Source organism: Bubalus bubalis, chromosome 24, assembly GCF_019923935.1.
Source record: "Bubalus bubalis isolate 160015118507 breed Murrah chromosome 24, NDDB_SH_1, whole genome shotgun sequence".
Classification (NCBI taxonomy): Eukaryota; Metazoa; Chordata; class Mammalia; order Artiodactyla; family Bovidae; genus Bubalus; species Bubalus bubalis.
Window position 1 is genome coordinate 40,396,523 of NC_059180.1, and position 17,323 is coordinate 40,413,845.

Below are 17,323 nucleotides of genomic sequence, written 5' to 3' on the forward strand. Positions count from 1 at the left end.
ACACTCACCCCGATACTTACTGGGTTTGGGGTGTTTATAGCCAAAATATCTGAGATGGGGGAAAAATTGGATGAAAAAGGGAAGTTGCAGAGGGACCACAGCTGGGAAGAGTCAGGGTGGGGTGTGGAACCCAGGCCCACTCACCCCAGGCAGGGGTGGGATTTCTGGTGCCCTTCCCACCCACTATGGCCAGAGGACTCCCAGACCCGCCAAGGTACCAGGCCCTGCCTGGCTGACAGCAGCTTCTCCACTCCCCCAGGTGTTTGGCGTTCTGGAGAAGGCCAAGGAGAAGTACGGGGTGGATGACTACTCCGTGAGCCAGACCTCACTGGAGCAGGTCTTCCTGAGCTTCGCCCACCTGCAGCCACCCGCCGAGGACGCGGGTCCGTGAGGAGCCGAGCGCTCGGTGGGCGTCCTCTCCCTCCACGCCCACCCCGCCCCACACCTCTTTTCTGATCGGTGTTCTCTACGATGGAGATGAGAATCAAGGCACAGCATGGACCGGTGTGTCGCTACCCTTGAGCCGAGAAGCAGCCCAGGTGGGCCTGCGTCTCAGGTGGTCCCGAGCCCGCTCTCCGGAATCACGACCATCTGTGCGGGCAGGCCGCGGGTCTGGGCCAAGGGCACAGCCACACCCCAACGTTCACACCTGGTGAAGTGGGAGGCCAGCAGGCCAGGGCAGCCGGCTCATGGGCTGCCTGGGTATGGACAGTGGGGTGCCCGTCGCCATCCCCAGGGGCCACGTGGCTGGATTAGGCTCTGAGGTCTTGGCTCCCAGCATGGCTGCGTGTCCTGGGAGCCCCTCTCCAGAGAGCGTGGACGCTGCACCAGACGGAGCCAGCCCTGCACCCGGCATCATCCCACCGGCGTCTTCCAGGGGGACGCCACGGGCCGGGAAGCCAGTCGGGGACCACCTGGGGCCAAGCGGCTGTCCGTGGAGGGCGCACCTAACGCGCAGTGATTGTCTGGAAAATAAAGGCTGGGAGAGAAGGCAACCGTGGTCTGTGAGTCACGAGATGGGCCCGCGGCCCCGGCACCCACCCAGCCCCAGACAAGCCTCCTGTATCAAGTTCTAGATGAGAGCAGGGGGACTTCCTGGTGGTCCAGCAGGACTCCACACTCCCAATACAGGGGGGCTCAGGTTTGATCCCTGGTCGGGGAACAAAGATCCCACATGCTGCAAGGCATGGCCAAAAAAAAAAAAAACAGACGAAAGCAAGAGCTTGTTTTTCTCAATTTGCAGTAAATTTACAGAACTCACTGCTGTGGAAGAAGCCTAAACTACAAGTACAAAAGCAGGTTGGATAAATGGCCACTCGACAGACCCTCCATCCAGGGTGAGGAAAGAGGAAGGCAGGGTTGGTGGAGGAGGGTGAGGATCTGGGTGAGCCAGGGGCCTCTGGCTCCAGGGCTGCTTGTAGGCTCAACACCATTTTCCAGAAGTGTCTTCTTCGGCGTCAGCTCCCTTTTGGTGGGTGCATCCTTATTTCTTACAGCTTTCTAAATCCCTGTGACTTGAATCTCTGGGCCTTTTACAGTCCATTAGAATTCATGGGCTTAGAAAAGATTTGGTTTTGGTTCATCTGGTACAGTTTCAACTTTCATTTTTATTAGTCTCTCGAAGTTTATGAATGCTGAAAATAATTTCCAGTAGCTGTCACTCCCTTTAAAGATCTTCATAACATTCTCATTTAGTTACGTGTTATTAAAATACACACAGGGGTGGTTGCAGCCCTGAACGTTGCCCGGCAGCAAACGTCCGAGAGGTGGGCTGCGGCTTGTCTGCAGGGGCGTGGCTGCTGCAGCCAGGTTGGGTTTGCCGGTTCTGAGCGGAGGACAGAGGCCAGCAGGGCCGGGCTGCGTGTCCCCCAGCAGCCCTCTTGCAGGGCATCCTGGCCTTGCTTTTAACCTTAACCCCTACACTAAAAATTTAGAAATTCATCATTTTTCCCTTTGATGCCACAAAACATGGTGTGAGGAAAGGTGCTCAGGACTGAAGGACAGCGTGTGTGAGGCACACACACTGAGATCAGACGGCACAGGCCCAGGAAGAAGTGGGCTTGCTGATGGGAGATGAGGTGGAGACGCGCGGGAGACTGGCAGGACGAAAGCGGGGCTCTGGTGATCCAAAACCCTGTCAGCAGGCGTGGAAAGGAGGGTGTAGGCACAGCCTAGCTGCAGCAGCGGGCACCAGAGGGGAGGCGCACGGCAGGTGGGAGATGAACCACGCTGCCATGTGCCTCCCCTCTGGCACACTGGTGTCGCTTAGGAGACACCCCAAGAGCCATTAGGGTCCATGTGGCACCCCCAAGTCATCTGCGAGGCTGCTGGGAACCCAGCATTGGAGCCATGTGTCCTCGAAGAACCAGGATTAGGGCCTCAGAAGCCCCCACCGCAGCCTTGGTGGTTTGCTTTGGGCTGTGGCAGCTCCAAGCCCAGGGTTGGGGGCAGGACCCACAGGCTCCCCAACAGGAGGGTCAGCCTGTTCCCCCCACCCCCACCCCCAGCATTGTCCACTCTACTCAGACTTCCCAGTCCAGACAGTCCCTAGAGATGCTGGCCCCAAATGGCTGCCACATCCGCCAGGGCCGAGGTCATGCCTTCCTTGCCTGCACGGCCTGGTCTCAGCTCCTGAGGGCTAGAGATCACGACAGGGCTGAGAGCCAGGGCTGTGGAAGAGTCCTGCCCGCAGTGTGGCTCAGCTGAGACCGTCGGCGGACACAGGGGCCATCCTTCAGCCTGACGGCTGCACCCAGAACCGAGGGCCCTCAGGAAGGAAGGGGAGGGCGATCATGCCCGGGGTCAGCGAGTGGGCCTGAGGTCGAGCCCCTCCTCTGCCTTCACCGTGGGGAAGGGCTGCCAGGTAGATGGTCACCAGAGCAGCCCCTGTGGAATGAAACTGCACTGGGCCTGCTACACACACCAGAAAACCACACTGCAGGGGTTTACAAAGGACAAGAGTTTATTTCTCTGCTGAGTACAAAGTCCAGAGAAGGCAGATGTTCCGCACCGGTGGTCAAGGTCTCAGGGAGCCAGACTCCCCTGCCTGCTCCATCGAGGTATAAGCCTCCCTCCTCAAGGTCACTTTCCAGGGTCCAAGGTGCCACCAAAATGTGGGATGAGTGACCAGGAAGCAGGGGGCCGAGCAGAAGGGCAGAGCTCCTGACTGTTACATGCTCTGTGTCCCTGTCATCATCCAGAACGCAGGTTCATGTCCGCACCAGATGCAGGAAGCTGGGACACACAGTCTTATTTAGCCAGGCACCCCCCGCCAAAAGAACCCCCGATACCAGGAGACAACCGCAGTCTCCGCAGTGACTGTGCTGGGCAGGCTGCCTCATAGAGGAAGTGTCCCCCCCACCATGCCTTCACTGTCCACCTGGGCTGATGAGACCCCGCCTCAGCCAGGAAGACCGGGGTGTGGTCACTCCGCTGGTCTGTGGCCAAACCCCAGGGTCCACTTCCCCACCCCACCCCGGCCAGAGGGCCCTAGCCCTGGGGCTGCAAGGGCTCAGAAAAGCAAAACAAACTGGACAGTTTCTGGGCAAATTCCAACCCCAAATCTTTAGCCCGGCACTTGAGAGGAAGCCAAGGTCACCCCAGTCAGGTGACCTTGGGGGACCCCTGGGCCCAGACTAACAAAGCAGCAGAAAGACTGAGGCAGAGACAGCCCAGCAAAATGGGGGAGGGAGCCAAGGTCAGCACCTCCAGGGGAAGGCTGGAAGGCAGGTCCCAGGCACTCACAGACTGGGAACTACCACACAGGCAGGTGGAGGAGGGGCCAGCCCCGCCTGCCTGGGCTGGACTCAACCCCAGCTCCACTGAACACTCAGTCCAGTCCTCGAACACACAGGTGGTGGCGTCCTGAGGCCCCAGGGCACTCAGACTTCACCATTGTGGGGCCAGAGCCTGGGAACGACAGCAGGGGACCGGGGTGGGGGTGGGGGTGGAGGGTTCCAAAAGTCCAGCCCACGGCTAGACTGCCAGCTGGGACAGTCAGCTCCTGCGGCTCCATCTGAGGGACACCCCACACCAGCCCCACACCAGCTGCTGTTCAGTTCACCACTGGGGACAAGTGCAATGCTCGTGGGATGAGCTAGCAAGGCCCCCTGGGACCCCCATACCCACACAGATTGGTCAGTGTGAAGGTGAGTGCCACCCACCCTCATCGACACCCCGCTGTCTGTGCTAGGGGTCCGAGCTACACCTGCAGACAGCCCATCCTGGCTTGAGAGAGGCTCAACTCCACCCCTTTCTGCATCAAGAAGACCCACAGGGGTGCCACGAGGTACCCCCAACACCAAGGTCAGGGTTAGGTTGTTCACCTGATTCCTCAGCTAAAGCCAGCAGGCCAAGTATACAGTGTCCACTCTCCAGACACAAGGCCCCATTCCCTGAACCCTAGCTCAGGCCTGACCCCAAGCTCCTGAAGTCCCTCTCCCTTCCCCAGGAGAGGGCAGGGCACCCTAAGGAGGGTTCAGGGTAAAGGTGGGCCAGGAGGCTGCCCGAGGAGGGGCATCAGGATGGCAGATCCCCACAGGCCCCGCAGGAGAGACAGCCAGGAGGCAGCACAGCACCTCGCCCAGAGTCCCATCGCGCCTGACGGGCACACGTGGCCTGGGCTCCAAGCTGGCGGCACTGAAGCTGGGGTCAGGCCCGGGGAGCGGGGGCCCTGCCTTCCTTCCTCAACACACAGGGCTGCCCAGGCCCCACTCCTGGGGCCCAGCCCACACCCCACGGATGCCAGCGTGAGAGGCCTCAAAGGTCGGAGAAGCCCCAAGTCCACTGGCTGCAGATGGCCAGAGCAGGCCTGGGGCCACAGTGGCTCACCCCGTGATAGGGCACACCTGCCCCCTTCCCTGGCCACGCCCTCCCTGTGCCCTGCCCCAGGGTGGGCAGCTCAGATATAGTGATACCTGGAGTGCCTGACCTCCCTGGGGCAGAAATGGACATGGGGTTTCAGGCATGAAAACCAGCACGAGCCCCCAGGCCCATCACTCAGTGGCTCCCGGGGCCTACAGCCCCTCCTTTGGGCAGTCTGTGTCTCTCGGGGTCAGGGGGTGCTCAGGACCTGAAGCCCCCACACCGCGGAAACACAGAGCCAGGGAGGCCTCCCCACAACTACAGACCCTCACAGCTGGCTGGCTCTTTCAGATGCAGCCTGGCTCCCGAGACGGACAGGTCAGCACCTCCCGCTGGGCACCTCCACCTCCAAGGCTCCTTTGGGGGTTGCAGGCATTCACCCCTGCAGACAGGAGTCAGTCCCCTTTGACCCACCCCCTCCTCTAATGCCTCTCCCAGGGTCACCGATACATTACAACTGCCCTGACCCCACCCAAACCCCTTTCTTCCGCTTGGCTGGACCATGCCTGCCCTTGGCAGAGTCTGTCAGCAGTGGGCAGACATGCTTCCTTGACATGCTTTACAAGTGGATGCAAATGCCTGCTCAAAGCTCCTGTGTGGCCCTCATGACCTCCAACACAGCCCAGGCACTCCCTGGCCCTTTCAGTGTGCAGGGTACCAGCCTGCAAGGGCAGGCACTGCAGAGGCCGCCAGGCCCATAGCAGATAAAGGCAGGGAGACGGTATGCCTTGATGGGGGCATGCTCCCCAAAGTGAGTGGAGCCCTACATTATCAGCAGGTGGGCCTCGACCCTGGGGGTTAAGGGAGACGGGCTCAGGACACTGGCCAGGGCCCCAGGATGCCTACGATCTGGAGCTCCAGGCCTGGGGCTAGCTGCCCAGGGCCCTGACCAGGGAAGCCCTGCCCACCCCATCCATCAAACCTACACCAACCACCTCCTGAGGTCCCTAAAGGCCACAGCTCCTGGGCCTTCAATCTCCGTGGCCTCAGCAAGCTGGCACCGGGGGCTGGGTGGAAAGGAACCCAGGACTCCTGGAAGGCTGGAGTTGGGGGACCTCCAGAGTTTTATTCTCTCATGTTCCTTCCAAACACATCGTGCTGAGTCTCAAAATGGCAAAAGCCAAGATGCTCAAAATTGTAAAGCTCAACAGCTGATAACACACTTGATAATGAAATCAACAATATTTAGAAACATTGGATTAAATTCATAAATGAATAAATCATGCTTTTACATTTAATATAAAATGTGTTAAAAAAAAATTTACTTGCATGCCAAATTCTATTACTGTAGAGTATTAACAACAACAACAAAAAAAACCCAGATTCCAGATGGCTGTGTCTCCACCCTCCTTCTGCCATGGTGGTGATCACGGGCTTGCCCTATGCCCACTTTGGGTGTCACTGTGTCCCTGGGCAAAGGCTCTGGATTCCAAGCCTTCCCAGCACACACTGATGTGGCACTGAATATGGGGCTCTGACACGCTGCCGTGGCTTCCTTATAGACTTCCGGGTGCTGCAGGCCTGATCCACCAAGGCCACCCCCACCCCCCCACAACACCGACCCTCTGGGCCTCTTCATTGGTGCAGGGCCTGAGCCACACTTCTGTCCCACATAGGCCTCCATCAGTGGCCATGGCAGCTGTGACAGTGATGCAGAAATAAGTACCCCCCTCCCCAAATCTAAATGCAGAGGGGAACAGGGACCCAGACTGACTGCCAACTCCCACCTCCCAGGTATGCTGGTGCCAAGGCAGAGGACACAAAAGGCAGGCTGCCCACCCCACCCTCCGCCCCCGGAACTGTCTTCCATCCCCAACTCCTCAGATGCCCCTCAGCCCAGGCTAGTTTTACGGGCACACTTGACACCTTGGACAGGGCCAGAGGAACTGGATGAAGGGAAGGGGCCACCATCCACTGGCTGGGAAAACTACATGGAGAAGAAAGCAATGACTCGAAGACTTCAATCACAGATCAACCCATCCATCCGGAGCCACCAAGCCCCATGCTGGTCTGTCCTGTCCTTTCCCCTGATATTTGATCCATCTCCAAGCTACACTGGTTCCTTCCCCCACAAGAGAGCCTTGAATCTGTTCCCTTCCCTTCCTTGCGGCACCTACCATTTCACACGCCCGTCTAGAGTGGGAGCGTAACTTCTTCTCCCCCACTAACAGTCACGAAACGTTGACTGCCTGCCAGGCGCAGCTCGGAGAGGGGAGGGACACAAAGGTAAACAAACCCGCAAGCCCTGGCCCGCTCAGCGCCAGGTTTTACTCCGACAGCCTCCTGCCTGGTCCTGGGCCTCTAACCCTCAGCTTCCTGCCTTTGCCAGAAGGCTCTGACAGTGCAGGATGAAGCCTTGGCGTCGTATGTTGCACAGGTTCTCTGTTCCTCCAAACGCTAATCTCCACCTTCCTAGCCCCGGTTTCTTCCAAGGAGCCTTCGCACCATTTGTTCCTTCTGCCGAGCATGAAGGTAGGCCTCAGCGGCCTCAGGCCTTGTTCTACTGCAGGCCTCAGCGGCAGGGTCAGCTCCTCGGAGGCGCGTTCCCTTCTGCACACTGTCTTCCACCCTGCCTTCTGCAGCCCGCTCGTTCCGGCTGCACTACCCCCTGCCTTGTCCTCCCGGTACAATTCCGCTGGCACAGAATCTGCGCCTACAGGGTCACCCCTCACGCCATGAGCGGTAATTGCACGAACCCATCCCCGCAACTGCCCTGCTCGCGAAGCCGCCTCCGCCCTAAGGGTGCCAACGGCAAGCCGCCAGAGCGTGCAGCGCCTGCGCACTCTTCCTCCAACCCCGCCGCCGGGCCGCCCGGGAACCTCCAGGAAGCAGCGGGGTCCGGAGCCCAGGGACCCGGGACGCCGCCATGCCCGCAGCACGGCCGGTGCGCACGCGCACGGAGAGGGGCGGGCCCGCGGCCGCCTTAACCCTCTCCGCGCCAGCCAGCGAACTGCCTGCACGAACCAGCCCTCCCAGCCGCAGAGAGCTGCCAGCTTGATGGCCCCACGAGGCGTGCAGCCCGCCCGGGGCAGCCCTGGCCGACCCTCCGGAGTAAGCGCCCCGACGCGTCTCTTCCCAAACAGGCCTTGGCCCTTTAACACTCTCGCTCGCGCCCATTGGCCGAGGGGCTCGACGTCATCGCTGCGCGCCGGACGACCGCGCCTTCCCGCTCCCTAATCCTGACGCCAGAGCCGCGCCGCCCTCTGAGGCTGAGAAGAGCGGGAGGAGGTCGCGGCGGCGGGAAGATGTAAGTAGCGGAATCCGACCCCATCCGAGCTTGGGGGGCCGCCCGCCAGGTTCGGCGGGGCGCATCGTGGAGCCGGCCCGCTCCCTGGCCACGCGGTGGTGACGGCGGGGCCTGTGGCGTCGCTCCGGGTTTGAGAAGAAAGAGTGTGGCCCGGGGCGGGCTTAGTGGGAGGCGCCGAAGCTGCGGCCCGGAAGTGGTCGGGGCCGCGGCGGGCGGAAGGGCGCCCTAGTTTCCTCGGCTCTGCAGTGGGATCAGTGAGGCCCGCGGGATTCGGAGCGGCCGGGAACTCGGCCTCCGCCGTCCAGGCCCTCTCACCGGGCTGGAGACCCAGGCCCGCAACGCCGGGCCCTGCCCTGGAAGCGCCCGCGGCCCGGCTCCTGGACTGGGGAGTTGTGAGTGAACGCGGACGCGGGGCGCCGAGGTCGCGTGCGGGGCCGGGGCCGGTGGGTACGAGATGCTTTTTGGGGTGCCCTGGGTGACCGACTGACCCTCCCTTTGAAGCTATTAGTTTCCAACATCGACTCCACGAACGTCTGCGGGGTTCCTGTGTGCCGTTCCCGGTGCTAGCCCTTGGGGATACGGCCCCTAATGTCTTGGAGCCCAGTTTGACGGGTAACCCCAAAAGAGAGGATACGGAAAGGTTAAATCGACGGAGCAGAGGCGTGGCCTTTCCCAGTCTAATGAATTGTACCTGAAATTTACTTTTAAATGGAGAAGGTGCTCCGAAGATGTGAACTGAAATGCCATGTACTCGAGATATAACTAATTGTTCTCTCCTATTTTTGGCTGTTGGACGCGCACCTTTCCAGAGGATGGGGGAGGTAACCACGGTCCTGTTACCTGAACTTGTGTAAACAGAATCAACCTTTGCTTTCTAGCCCTCTGGCCATACCCAGAAAAGCTTTCCCTTACTATGTGGTCTTGATTGAGTTTTAAGAATAAACGGTGGTGCTTGTTTTCACAAACTACAAAGAGCAGATCTTTAGGACTGGGGTAGGGCCCTGGAATATGTATTCTAGGTCAGCTGTGTAATAAGGTAGCCTCTGACCACACGTGGCTACTGAGTACTTGAAATGTACCTAGTTCAAATTGATGTGTTTTAAAAAGCTTAGCATGGGGAAGCATGGATATTTTATTAATCATTTTGTATGCTGATTGGTGAAAAGAGTGGGGTGTAGTGTGTCAGATAAATACATTACTCACAGTTAACTTCATCTGTTAACTAATTTTTTTTTGCAACGTGGCTCCAAGAAAATTTTAGAGTACTCTTGTAGCTGGCTCTCTTTCTATTGGACAGTGCTACTCTTGGTGATCATAATGGGGGCAGTCCAGGGACCCCTGCTAATCATTCAGAGGTTGTGTGACTTCAGAGCCAAGAATTTGCCTCAGAGAAAAGCCTCCAAAGCCTTTCTTCTAATATTAGCTAACATCTGTTGAGCCTTAACTAGATCCCCAAGACTCTTTTATCGGTTAATTTGGTTTATATTCTTAACAGCTATGAAGTGTAGGAACTGTCTGTCTCTCCTTAATGCTGATGAGAAATTGAGGCTCAGAATGATTAAGGGATTGATACAAAGCCTTGAATCAGACCCCAAGCAGGGGGACTTCAGACTCTTAAGCACTGAATTATACTCACTGATTGTCCAAGCAAGCACGCTAACCGTTACAATGTGGCTGAGTGTTACAGACAGGTTACTGAGTGTCTGTAGTGCCTTTTTTTTTTTTTTTTTTTTTTTTTTTTTTTTAATTTTGGCTTCTTTTTTTGTATATGCCCTCTCATTTTAAGACATAATGTCTAAAAAGACTTTATAGCCCTGGAAAAGAACAGCACAGGTAATACTCTCGTTTGCACTCGCATTTGTTTGTCCACAGCTGGGCACTCTTTCTTGAGTCAGAATGTTTATCCAGCATTTTGGCAGCACTGCGCACATGGAAACAGGATCCCGATTGGTGGGCTGTGTCCAGGTTACTTACAGGAAGGTGAGATAGGAGTAGTTGAGGCTAACATCCTGAGATCTTTGCTTCCACAACTGAAACAAATTGCACAAAACCTCACTGGAAATACTTAAAGGCAACAGCCCCAGGAAACAGAGCACATAATGAATTAATAGTTTGTTCTTGAATAGTATTTACTGATGACCTTTTACTGAGTACATGCTGCAGCCCTGGAACTTAGCTAAACCCTTACATGTGGTGAATGCATCCATTTCCAAAAATGTGAGCACACAGAAAAGCTAAAAAAATTCAGTGCACCAAATAGTCACAGAACCACCACCTAGATTCTACAGGTTACGTTTCTGTTATGTTTTGTCTCACTTTACTGCTTTTTAAATGTCCATGGGGGATGTTTCATTTGTTTGGTTATTAAATGTTTTGATACTGGTACCAGTCATAATGGTTTTTGCTTCCAGTCATAATATCTATACAGTGTATCCTGCAAAGATTCCAGCAGTGAAGCGAGGTCGAATCCTGTCACTTAGGGTTTTCTCTGCTCTGCCTGCAAATGTGCTCCTGTAGTGTCTCTAAAGGACTGTAGAGGGCTCACTGTAAAACGGGTGAGAAATGGGCATTGTACTACCTGTCAAAGAACAGGACCCCACCACCCACACCATTGCTTAAGAAAAAGACAAGCTGAGCTGACGGTTCTTCACGTGCCTCCTGTGGGGGGAGGATCCCCTGAGGAAATCGACCCGGCCCGGGTGTTCCTGGCTTGGTAGATGCACACTGCTGACTGTGTTACTTGTTGCCTGCTCCTATGCTCAGCTTTTGACTGCAAAGTAGATTTGTTGCCTTGCCAATTTACTCTGTGAATCCTTTTATCTTGTTATTAGGCTGCACTTTGGCGTAAATTGCAATCGATTAGGGATCGTTTCTCAGACTCAAGTTAGACGTGAGAGTTCAGATAAGTGAGGCCGCCATTGCTGCTTTGAACACCTCAGAAGGGGAGAATGGATTTATCAGGAGTGAAAAAGAAGAGCTTGCTAGGAGTCAAAGAAAATAATAAAAAGTCCAGCACTAGGTAATCCTTCTGTCAGATTTTTCTAGTGCTACTTTGGGGGTGCTCGTTGCTAGGGACCCTCAGAAAGGGGGACATTGGAAATATCTTGAATTTTACAGTGAAAGTGTCCTAAGCCACAAACCATTGTGCTCTGTGGTTGTCTGGGGTTTCTGTAGCCCTTTGCATCCCCTTTTGGGTTGTGCTGTGGTTTCAGGGTTCAGCCCAAGGGGCATGTCATCTCACACTCTCCCTCACTGTCCAGGGCGCCTTCTCCCACCAAACGCAAAGACCGCTCTGATGAGAAGTCCAAGGACCGTTCTAAAGATAAAGGGGCCACTAAGGAGTCGAGCGAGAAGGATCGCGGCAGGGATAAGACTCGGAAGAGGCGCAGCGCTTCCAGCGGGAGCAGCAGCACCAGGTGGGGCTGGCAGGTCAGGGCCTTGCCAGGGCCTTACTTCCCAAGCCATGGCCCTCTGCTTTCCCAAAGAGCCTGCAGAGTGTTCTTTCTTTTTATGGATAAGGAAAGCACTCAGATTACTAATTTATGGCAGACTGGTCTGGGCTTTGCTCTGGTCATACAGAGGACAGTGTTGGTATGGTTTTTTTTTTCTTTTGTGGAGGTATTAGGAATGCAGCATCTTGAGTTACGCTTATCTCTCGCGTGCTTTTGATTTGGAGTTGTGGTTGGATCATCCTAGCCTGGCTCTTTCCTTTTCCTTCTGTTGAAAACCAGCCTGTGTCAGTCAGTAGCTGCCTTCCAAGCTGAGTCGGGGGCTCTGACTTGCCAGACTGCTCCTTTTCCTCCCAGTAGGCAAGGCTTCTGTGTAGGTAGGAAGCAGTCCTGTCACTGCACGGTACATATGCTGTTTCTGCCCCTGCGAGGGCTTTGTTAGGACGGGGCTGGAGGGTGTCCGTGGGTGCTGGGGAAAGCCTTGGGGCTTCAGAATACGAGCCCGGTGGTTCCTCTTGACTTGTTTGTGGTGAGGCAGCACTGCTCCTGCCGGTGACCCCTCCCTCTCGCCCCTCAGGTCCCGCTCCAGCTCTACCTCCAGCTCAGGTTCCAGCACCAGCACGGGCTCCAGCAGCGGCTCCAGCTCGTCTTCGGCTTCAAGCCGCTCGGGAAGTTCCAGCACGTCGCGCAGCTCCAGCTCCAGCAGCTCCTCGGGCTCCCCGAGCCCTTCTCGGCGCAGACATGACAACAGGCGGCGTTCCCGCTCCAAGTGAGCCCCCTTCCAGCCCCTCTTCTCCACGGGGGACTGGTCAGTTCAGGGGATTGCCTCCAAAACTCATGAGTTATCTGGGACCTAAATTTACAGACTGGGGCTGTACGGTTACCATTAGTTATTACCAAGGTAGACCAAAAAAGGAGTTTCACTGTCTTAATAGGATTCTGTATTTTTCAATTAGGTCCAAACCACCCAAAAGAGATGAAAAGGAAAGGAAAAGGCGGAGCCCTTCCCCTAAACCCACCAAAGTACACATTGGGCGGCTCACCAGGAATGTGACCAAGGTGAGGAATCCTGCTTCTGTCCAGTGGACATTGGGGTGATTCTTGCAGATGTTTAAAATGGAAAATGAGAAGCCCGCCTCTGCCAGAAGGTAAATGTGGAATGCAGCATTTCTGAGGGCTGAGTTGGTGGCATGTGACTAAGTAGAGCACTGGTTATTTCTTTTAATGGAATATATTTTGTGTGTGCTTAGGGTGCTGAGGGTGTGGTCATTGTGTGGCAAGTTCTCTGACTTCTACACAAGTGATGGGAGGGTGAGCCTAAGTGACCCTTCTTCCTCCCTAGGATCACATCATGGAGATATTCTCCACCTATGGGAAAATTAAAATGATTGACATGCCTGTAGAAAGGATGCACCCCCATTTGTCTAAAGGCTATGCCTATGTGGAGTTTGAGAATCCAGACGAGGCTGAGAAGGCGCTGAAGCACATGGACGGAGGTAAGTCCAGCCCTGTTCTGACCTGTCCCAGACCAGCTGCCCACCATACCTGGTGTGATGAGAATTGATTTCCAGTCTGGCTGCATGTGAGAATTTTCTTGGAGCTCTGTCAAGATTCCAGTTCTTATTCAGTGGGTGTGTGTTTACCAAAAACATGTTTTACAGAGCCTTATTCTTGAAAAAGTATTCATCAAATATGAATATATTAGCATTTTAATAATATTTCAATCTGTTAAAACTTAAGGATCAAATGAAGGATTTTTTTTCTTCACAAAGTATTTGACTATAATGAAACATTTTTATATGGGAATGTTTTCTTTAATCCTGAGTTACTTTTTGTATTGCTAAAACTTAGCATTTTTAAGATAACTTTCTAAATCCACAAATTTTACCTCTTTCCTAAAATGCATCTTAACTGTTGATGACGTTTACAGCCACTTTGTATTGGCTTTGACAACCTTTGAAGGACTGTGAACATCTGTCAGTTTTGCATCTCGAATAGGCAGCATTTTAAGGAATGTGGGTTTCGCTGGGCCCTTGCTGCTTCTGTCCTTCAGGCAGCTGAGCTGAGCCAGGACTGCCCAAGCCCCACGTGGGCTGCCAGGCCGAGTGGGGAGAAGAATCTGAACCCCTGAGAACCTTGGCATCCTTGGAGGCCCTTACATGTTTGAAAGATAATTGCCCTTGAACCCTGGTAGAGTTTGTATAGTACAAAATTTTCCTTGGTACTTCTAAGTCTTTCCATCTCCTTAAATCCCCCTGGAGTGTTTTTAGGAGTTCAGCATAAACTGGGAGCCGTCACTCTGCAGGCATCAGCTCTTAACTTTGTGAGTCATGCCTTTGTTTTAGAGACTGTCAGTCTTGTGTTTGACGGAGTCTTGAGCACTTGCTAAAAATTTAGGAGGCTTAGACACATTCAGGATGTGTGTGGTGATAAATATTCCACCTTGTCTTAAGATTCTGGTAGGACTTTTTCTCTGTCTTCTTGTATTGTGCTGAATGGAACCACTCAGTCTCCAGAAAGAAATGGAAGGGCTTGGTTTTTACTGGCAGGTAGCTAGAGGATAAGAGAAGGCTATGGCACCCCACTCCAGTACTCTCGCCTGGAAAATCCCATGGACGGAGGAGCCTGGTGGGCTGCTGTCTGTGGGGTCGCACAGAGTCGGACACGACTGAAGCAATTTAGCAGCAGCAGCTAGAGGATGACTTTTCTCCTTTTTTTCTCTTTGTTTTTTTTTCCTTTGTTGTTACACAGTACCCATGCAATACCTAACCAGGAATAGCTTTTGGCCTGGGCTTCCCTGGTGGCTCAGACAGTAAAGCGTCTGTCTGCAATGCAGGAGACCCGGGTTCAATCCCTGGCTTGGGAAGATCCCCTGGAGAAGGAAATGGCAGCCCACTCCAGTATTCTTGCCTGGAAAATCCCATGGACGGTGGAGCCTGGTAGGCTACCGTCCGTGGGGTCGCAAAGAGTCAGATGTGACTGAGCGACTTCACTTTCACTTTCATGGGCCAGGGCCACCTTAGTAGCCTTTCAAGTATGTTCCGAACATAGGTGCACATCTTGGATTTGTACTGACGTGAGTCAGTACCTCAAGTTCTCTTGAAAGCAAAAGCTGAGAAGGTAGAAGAGCCTGCCACCCACCCTTTGGGAACACACTGGCTGTGCTTGGTCCCCTGGGATTGTTGGGTCTCTGCCTCAGTTTCCTTCATTCTTTCTCTCCCTGAGACCCCGCAGGTTCGTCATGCCCCATTTGAGCGGCCTCCCCATGCAGTTTTGCAGTTTCATTCACTTGTCTGGCTTAGTACTGGCGGTACACAGACTCCCCCCACCCCCCAGGCACTTTTTGCATACTTTCTTGAGACAGACTTGGAAGTCTCCTGAGTATCCTGTCCTTTGTTCCCTACCCCAGAAATAGTTCCTTCTTTGTCTAATACAACCCTTCCCCCCTCGCCTCCACCCCCAAATCACACCTCATCCAGACACCTGGTGCCGATCATCCTTCACCTGACCCATTAGCAGGCTCCCGGGATTGTCCCTCCCTGTCATCCCTTGAGTTCTTATATTTCACCCCATCTCTGTCCTGCTGAAGCCCGCTCCTCGCTCCTCTCTTTTGCCCTGTTCCCGTTGCTTGCAAGGAGGACGTCCAGGTACAGCACCCGCTTCCAGCTCAGGGGGGCACAGCCCTCCCCTCGCTTAGCAGGCTCCTGCCTGTTCTTTAGGTGCCGACCTGAACGGGCTTCCCCAGAAGGCTATCCAGCACACCAAGATGGAGTCCTGGGTTAGGGTCCTGCCCCCCAGTGGGTCTCCTGAGGAAACCTCCAGTGATAGCGATTATGAGCTTTTTCTCTCTGACCAGAGTGGGTTGTCCTTGTTCCCCCAGGCTCCTTTCTTTCTTGCCCACCAGGGTAGGTGCTTGTTAGATAGGTATTTTGTGACTTTACCCTTTTTTCAATAGGACAAATCGATGGCCAGGAGATCACTGCCACCGCTGTGCTGGCCCCCTGGCCCCGGCCACCCCCCCGGAGATTCAGCCCTCCCAGGAGGATGCTGCCACCTCTTCCTATGTGGCGCAGGTCACCCCCACGGATGAGGAGAAGGTGGGTCACTCTGGGGTTTCATAGGGGGCTGATTAGGACCAGTTTCCCTTTATTTATTGACAAAACAAAGTGAGGGGGCAGTGACTTCGGGGCCTTGTCCAGCCCTGCCTGCCCCCTGATGGGGGTGGGAAGCAGCATGAGCACAGGAGGCCTTGGAGGTCCTCGAGTTCTTCCAGCCCGGGAAGGGAAGAGCTGCCCGACTGAGGGATCCGCAAAGGCGTGGCCCCTCCCCACCCTCTGTGAGAAGACCCGAAGGGTCAGAGGAGTAGGGAACAGCCTTGGCAGAGGCCGGGGTTGAGCCGTCCCTCCTCTGCTAGCGCTGGCCAGCTGCACCTCAGGGCCCTCGGAGATAGAACCCTTAGTCTCCGGAACGTTTCCATCTGTCCCAGGCCTTCTGTCGGCGCCACCCAGAGGGATCTATCTAGCTGTATGACTGGCAAGTTAGAGCCATGCCGCTCTGTGTGAAGGCGGCTGCACCCCTGTGGTCATGGGCATGGATTTCCGGGTTTCCGGTCTGACACTGTGTCCTCCTCTCCTCACAGGTCGCGCTCCCCACGCCGTCGTTCGCCCGCGCGGCGTCGGTCCCGTTCGCCTGGACGCCGCCGCCACCGCAGCCGCTCCAGCTCCAACTCCTCCCGATAGGCGGGGCCCGGAGCTCCGCCCCTGCGACTCCCTCCCACCGCTCTTGTTGGTTTCCAGAGGGGTCACAGGGATTCTTCCCTCGGGGCAGGCTTCAAGGTGGAGGCAGCGATCAGACGTCTCCCCAGCGGCGGGGTTCCAGCGGCAGGAGTGTTGTGGGTCTGGGGTCGTGCTTGTAAAGATGCTCTCCAGTTTTCTAGCTAGAGCAATTCCACGTTTCTAGTTTCTGAGAGTCAGTTTAGTGGCAGAGCCAGCAGGGGTGAGCAGGGGACTCCAGGTGGGGGGATAGCCCCAGCCGGGGAGCCCATTTTCCCATTCCACAGATGACCTGGGCCCGGCCTCGGGGTCCCACAGGAAAGGCATGCTTTTAGGCAACTGCTATTCCTGTTAGCCCGGCCCAGCCTGAGTCCTCTTCTAACTTCTAGGGTCAAATACCACCCCCATCATCTGCCCAGAATGGTTCTTTACACACGTAGCCGTGTGCAAGGACACACACGCAAACCCCTCTTTCTGAAATTGTTGAGAGCCAGCTCTGCCTGGTTATCACAGAACCCCAACTCCACTGTGTTGGTATTCTTGGTGGTCTTGCTGGTTACCTTGGCAACGTGTACATTGCTTTTTCAGCTTTTATTGTACAGTCAGTACTATAAATTTTGTTTTGAGTTTTGTAACTTTGTAGCATTTTAGATGATGTTGTGTTTGTACTTTGTTGTGTAGATTAAAAGAACTGTGTTGAATAAACCTAGGATTAGAGTGCAATGTCTGCTGGGTTCACTGCCTCCTTCCTGCCCCTTGCCCCCCAAGCCCGCGTCAGTTGTGAGGAAATTAAACACAATTGCCTAAAATAAATATTTGGTTTCATTTCCAAAGTCATAGCTGCAAAACACTTTAACCAGGAAAACTTTGAAAGTGTTTATCTTAGTTCCCTGGCCAGGATCCTACCTCCTGCCTTGGGAGCACAGTCTTAACCACTGGACCACCAGGGGAGTTATCAACTGTGTTCCAGGAGCCTTGAATTCTGCCCGACC

At 54.9% G+C, this 17,323-nt stretch overlaps 2 protein-coding genes across 7 annotated transcripts in view; both read left to right on the forward strand.

Annotated features, from left to right (window-relative positions):
• ABCA3 (ATP binding cassette subfamily A member 3) overlaps window positions 1-995 on the forward strand; it is a 41,635-nt gene extending 40,640 nt beyond the window's left edge. For all 3 annotated transcript variants that reach the window (XM_044936179.2, XM_044936178.2, XM_025274964.3), the window contains one exon: window positions 260-995. In XM_044936179.2, coding sequence (XP_044792114.2) covers window positions 260-391 — 132 coding nt within the window. In that variant the 3' untranslated portion in view covers window positions 392-995. The remainder of the gene's footprint in view (window positions 1-259) is intronic.
• A 6,981-nt stretch (window positions 996-7,976) lies between these two features.
• On the forward strand, window positions 7,977-17,054 carry RNPS1 (RNA binding protein with serine rich domain 1). Of its 4 annotated transcripts, none has more exons than XM_006076810.4 (8): window positions 7,977-8,110; window positions 10,942-11,129; window positions 11,371-11,526; window positions 12,137-12,328; window positions 12,516-12,618; window positions 12,902-13,055; window positions 15,515-15,656; window positions 16,199-17,054. In XM_006076810.4, exons 2-8 carry the CDS (start codon window positions 11,059-11,061, stop codon window positions 16,296-16,298), a joined length of 918 nt encoding a protein of 305 aa, XP_006076872.1. In that variant the 5' UTR covers window positions 7,977-8,110; window positions 10,942-11,058; the 3' UTR covers window positions 16,299-17,054. The 4 variants fall into 4 exon arrangements, with proteins under 4 accessions (XP_006076872.1, XP_025130771.1, XP_006076873.1 ...); XM_006076811.4 differs by lacking the exon at window positions 7,977-8,110 and adding an exon at window positions 8,198-8,502; XM_044936181.2 differs by lacking the exon at window positions 7,977-8,110 and adding an exon at window positions 8,536-8,553.
• Window positions 17,055-17,323: the final 269 nt, after the last annotated feature.